The 6,019-nt window shown below is 39.0% G+C and overlaps 1 protein-coding gene across 1 annotated transcript; it reads left to right on the top strand.

Moving 5' to 3' along the window:
* Positions 1–1,855: 1,855 nt before the first annotated feature.
* On the top strand, positions 1,856–4,101 carry LOC116970767 (interleukin-8-like). Its single transcript, XM_033017253.1, has 4 exons — positions 1,856–1,971; positions 2,587–2,722; positions 2,823–2,906; positions 3,965–4,101. Exons 1-4 carry the CDS (start codon positions 1,908–1,910, stop codon positions 3,990–3,992), a joined length of 312 nt encoding a protein of 103 aa, XP_032873144.1. The 5' UTR covers positions 1,856–1,907; the 3' UTR covers positions 3,993–4,101.
* Positions 4,102–6,019: the final 1,918 nt, after the last annotated feature.

Below are 6,019 nucleotides of genomic sequence, written 5' to 3'. Positions count from 1 at the left end.
CCAAGTGACTTATCCACCTTCAGCCCTTTCAGCTTCCCAAGCATCTTCTCCCGAGTAATAGCCACTCCACTAACTTCCACCCCTGACTCTCTTGAATTTCAGGCACGTTGCTGGTGTCTTCCACTTTGAAGACCAATACAAAAAAGTTAGTCAACTCCTCTGCCATTTCTTTATTCCCCGTTATCACTTCTCCAGCAGTCCAACGTCCACCTGCCTCTTTCTTGCTTTTTAACTAACTGAAAAAACTCTTGCTATCTTCTTTTATATTATTGGCTAGCTTACCTTGGTATTTCATCTTTTCCCCCCGTGTTACCTTTTTAGTTACCTTCTGTTGTTCTTTAAAAGCTTCCCAATCCTCAGGCTTCCCACAAATCTTTGCGGTGTTATATGCCTTCTCTTTTTTTTTATACTGTCCTTGACTTCCCTTGTCAGCCACAGTCGCCTCTTTCTCCCCCTAGAATCTTTCTTCCTCTTTGGAATTTAAAGAGCCTGTATCTTCTGGATTATTCCCTAAAACTCCTGCCAATACTGTTCCACCGTCATCCCTGCTAGGGTCCCTTTCCAGTCAACTTTGGCCAACCAGTCCCTCATGCCTCTGTAGTCCCCTTTGCCCAGCTTCAATATCAACACATCCAATATCACCTTCTGAAGTCACTCTGATGTAGCCCTGGTGATCCTGAGGTGGCTACAATGAAATCGTAGCTACAAGCAGATTAAATACCTACAGTCACACTGAAGTAGCTATAGTCACGCTCGTACCCACAGTCATGCTCAGATTCCTATAGTTACACTCAAGTAGCTCACTACAGTCACTCTGAAACACTTATAATTCCACAGAAGTAGCCACAATCACACAATCACACTGAGGTAGCTACAATCACACTGAAGTACCTGTGGTCATATTGAGCTAGTTACAGTCACACTGGAACACTATCTATTTTATCCTTTTGTTATTTTTATGTTGCACGGTGAGCCAGATGCAACGAAATTTCGTTCAGACTTGCATTTATTGGTGTATTTTTGAATGACAATAAAGTATTTTGATTGATTGATTACAGTCACACTGTAGCTACAGAAACACTCAAGCAGCTACAGTCACACTGAAGATCCTACAGTCTCGCAAGTAGCTACAATCACACTGAAGAACCTGTGGTCACTCTGAAGTAGCTAAAGTCACACTGGCGCACCTACATGGTAGCTACAGAAACACTCAAGCGGCGACAGTCACACTGATACCCCTGTCCCACTTAGGAAAGCTGAACGTATACCTGCTTCCACTACCTGCAACCTCCGGCAACCACCTGCAACCTCCAGGAACCACACGGAAACCTTGGGTGGGGTGCAAAGTCTCCAGAGGTTTCCGTTCAGGTTTCCTAAGTGGGACAGGGGCATAAAGTATCTACAATCATACTGAAGCTTTTACTGCCCTACTTTTTTTCATCCATCAGTTTGCACTTTGCTCATATTCACAACTCCATCATATTTACTGACAATTGTAGGTTTGCTTTTCACTGTTTCAATCACACACCAACCCTTAGCTCAATGCCCCTTAATCCTTGCAGTGTTTTCCCCTCGCCAGCTCTTCAGCACCAATTCCCAGCTGCTGCAAATTAAAGAAAGGCGAAGCGGTGCAAGATTGTGAAATAAAAATTCCTTTGAGTTAGACGTTCTTATCTGTTTAGAGCCCAGATGGATTATTTCCTGCCACTTGTTTTTGTGTCACTCTGTCTATTGTTGCAATGTAGAATAATCTCAGCTTCCTGGGAAACTCCAGGCAATGACGTCAGCTGCTGATTCATAACATTTGCCAAATAAATACAGCAGTTGAAGTCCAAGGATCAGCCAGAGACAGCAGCAGCAGGAGCAGCAGCAGCACAAAGTTAAAGAACAACATACAACATAGCACAATGAACAGCAGAGTTATGTTCTCCATCCTTGCCCTCTTCATGTTGTCTGCAACTTCCATACAAGGTAAGAAATTATTAAACCATCCAATGTATATTGTTACTTCTAGAATCCACTTTTTTTTAAAGAACATAGTACTAAATGTAGCGAATTACAATAATCCAAATAAGAAAGTAAAGGACAGTGATGTGAATTGTGTGAATGTCTCCTTAACACATAGTAAAGGATTGCCAGGGAAATGTTGCCCAGGTGAACGCACACTAAGACAAGGAATGTGCTTTCACTAACTAACCCAGTCACAACGCTGAACTCTATATCAAAGCTTCAATTGAATGGCTTCTGTTCCATCAACATGGAATAATGTTAAAACATTTCTAATAAATCACACAAGGTATGTTTGCAGGGAGAATGAATAATTAAAATAAATTGGAAAATCAGAATTAAATCAAAGATGTTCTCAATTTGTGCAAGAAATACTTTATGCAGCCCTCTGCAACTCTGACACAGCATGAGCCAGATCTGCTTTCAAACAGAATATATTTCTTTCTGAAATACCTGATTACAGATGTACCTACATATGACAAATAGTGAGCAAACATGAGATCTTAGTAATTGTTTTGAAGTTTGCATAACGGATGATTCCAGGAAAGTCTCACATTCTGTTGTCCATCCCACCTACAGCAGCATCGATGGGAAGCTCGGGGATGAACCTGCGTTGTCGGTGTATCAGAACATCCGCTATATTCATCCATCCAAAGTTCATGGAGAATATCGATATTATTCCACCAGGCCCCCACTGCGAGACAGTAAACATCATGTAAGTTGTTGTATGAAATGGCCCTCTCTTTATTTTAATACTAATTTCAATGATAATAGGGTCGTTTTAGCTAACTGTTTTTTATCGTTTTTCTTCACAGTGCCACCCTTAAAAATGGCAACATGATCTGTCTGGAACCTAAAGCAATCTGGGTGCAGAGAGTGATTAACAGGATGATCAATGAGTAAGTTTCACTTCTTTAACCTGAGCTACCATGATCTCAGTGATGGAGCAACAAAGCTGCTTCACCAAAATACTGAGTCAATTAGCCACCGTTTTATCTGAATATGTAGCTGGAACCAAGCGAGAAAATATATGGCCAACTTTTATGCCTCATTTTAACTGATCTTCCTCTCATGATTTCTACAAGATGTCAGTTAAAAGCAAGATTACAGCCTTGTACTAATGTGAATTTGCAGCATTCATAGACATTTCCATTTCTTCCCCTTCTCCTCTGAAACTCTCTACAACAAGCTGCTCAGCAAACAAGATTTTATGTTGAGGAAAAATGACCCAGAATTCTGGAGCACTTTCTCCACTGTTGAACCTTAACTTAAACTTTGATCCAAAAGCCCAACATTTTGGGACAAAGGCGCTGAAACCATTTGGTTTAGTTGATGGCCTGACTAAGATTCACTTGGCTGGGAAAAGGAGGTCTCACCAAGGCCTCTCCCACCAATATCCAGGGACATTATCAGCATTACTTCAGGCAAACTAATACTGCCCACAGATGGGAATAAAGATTGGCTGTAAGAGGGTTGGAGAGGAGGAAACTGGTCACGAGCTCGCCCAATATCCCACTTGCCATTGCTGCAACATGCTGAGTGGATAATGGAGGTGGTAGATTAATTAAGATGCAGAGGCAGCATGAATTGTCACCCAACTTTAAATCATTCTGTCCGACTGCCCCATGTAACTATGTAGGGAAATCCTACTACAATCCCCACTGTAAAATCCTCTCAGGTATCTTCAGCTAGCACAGCGCATGTATGTCATTCATATGTTATAATCGGGTAAATTAAAAACATTCAGACTACAGAGAGATCCTTCCTTAAGTAATTTGAACTATTCCAATGATTCCATAGTCTGAAAATAATAATATTGTGTCCCAGTAATATTGAGCCTGTGAAAATATTTAGCATTATATCGGTAAGAACAAGTAATAATTTAGTTTAGTAGCAATGTAAATTGTCTTCTGAAATTACACAGTGTAATGTTTATTCATTGTTGACATTTCTATAGGCGCAAGAAGAAGGAGAAAGCTCAATGAGAAGTTTGAATATGAAGATGTACGTGGGAATCTCCATTGGCTCAGCCTCTGTAGTTGAGCTCGTTGTAAACTCCTTCAGTCAATGAAATTGCAACTAATTTAAATTATTATGGTATATCTGCTGCATTGTTTTGTTACAAAGGTTTTTGTTGGATTTTTTAAAAGTATTTTGTTTAATTGAGTTTTAATTAACTTATTTTGTGCGCATTAATGATATAAATAATTGACAGTGGTTTAAAGACTGAATGTAAAATAATCAGAGGTCGGGATCTGTGATCCTCATTCTTTGATGAAGTTGCCTGTGTTACCCACCCCGATTACTGCATTCCTGTGGTTACTGATCTTAAACTGTTAGTGCTTATTCTGTCAAACAACCTGAAACATGGAGGGATTTGGCATAATTGGTAGAAATCTCTTCAGCATTTGTAAAACAAACCTTTTTACATTAACTCTTAACTGCTTCCTCACCAGAGAATGGGAGAGTGGACAAGGTTTCAGAACCTAATGTGTATATTTATTGTTTGATTATCTGTATTATGATTCATTTTCCTGTAATTATTTAATATTCATGTAATTGTTTTCTATTTATACATTTTTATCAGTATTGAAAAATGTTCTACAATGAAAATGCTGAATGATTTATAGGGATAACAACTTGTATAGTTTTTTTGAACTAATTTAAAATTGTATGGCATATTGCTACAAACTATACTTATCTTCATATAGATTGTTTACATAAATGTGCAACTGTTAGAAACAGTTCACAAAAATGTTTATTTGGGCTATCTGGGCTATCTCAGCCTGAACATAAATGTACTGTTCAATTAGTTCCACACGACTACTTTTTCTACATTTGTAAAAAAAGATCGTTTTGTTGTTGCATTTTCTGTTTAAAATGTTAATCCAGTTCAAAAGAGCATTAAACCAAAGTTTTAAAATATATTTCTGTTGTTTGAGACTTGATTGCACATCAATCACTTATACATTTGTTCAACACACAGCACAGTTTGCTTCTGTTAATATTCAACATCCAGAAAAAGGAATTGAATTCATGTCGTATGGTTCAGAATCTCAGAGAATCATAAAATACTTCATAGCCACTAAAACATGTTTTGTAGTATACTCACAGTTGGAATGTATTAGTTTAAAATCCAATGATCACACCGTCACATGCCACAAGCAGAAATGAAACTACACCCAGATAAGGTGTCCAGTAAACCTTTGGCACGTGGGATTAGGTAAACTCACTCACTGAGGCATGTTGTAGAACAATGGATGCTTTCTTCATTACTACACTCAAAATACTGGGCATGCTCACAACATTAATCAGGCACAACATTCTTTAAAAAAACAAACATAACTTAGCAATAATTCATTCATCAATATTTTCATGAAACTATCTAATCTAATCCTTTAAATATTCATTTCACCTTGTAACAAAATCTCTCAGGCATTAAATATGTTTTCATTGGGACAATTAATCTTGTCTTGTGATTTCCAGATAAGAACATCAGAACATATGAGAATAGCAACACAATAGCAGCTTGTGTAAACTCCTTCAGCTAAAAATGCAGCAGTTAATACCATAATAACTTAAACATATTTAAATATCCCCAATTTTAAATGACTTCTCCCTAATCGTGTAACGATGCTGTGTCGTTTGTGACTCTCCCACTAGTGAAACATCTTGACGTCCGCACTCTCATGGCCCCTTGGGATTTTATGCCCCTGTCCCGCTTAGGAAACCTGAACGGAAACCTCTGTAGACTTTGTGCCCCACCCAAGGTTTCCGTGCGGTTCCCGGAGGTTTTTGTCAGTCTCCCTACCTGCTTCCACTACCTGCAACCTCCGGCAACCACCTGCAACCTCCGGGAACCGCACGGAAACCTTGGGTGGGGCGCAAAGTCTCCAGAGGTTTCTGTTCAGGTTTCCTAAGTGGGACAGGGGCATAATAGGTTTGATTGAAATCATCTCAGTTCTTCTGGACTCCAAAGAAGATAAATCTGATTTCTTTAGCTGGTGAAAGC

This window comes from Amblyraja radiata, chromosome 1 (assembly GCF_010909765.2).
Source record: "Amblyraja radiata isolate CabotCenter1 chromosome 1, sAmbRad1.1.pri, whole genome shotgun sequence".
In the NCBI taxonomy this organism is placed as follows: Eukaryota; Metazoa; Chordata; class Chondrichthyes; order Rajiformes; family Rajidae; genus Amblyraja; species Amblyraja radiata.
The sequence above is the reverse complement of the archived record's forward strand: the minus strand, read 5'-3'. Positions and strand labels throughout refer to the sequence as shown.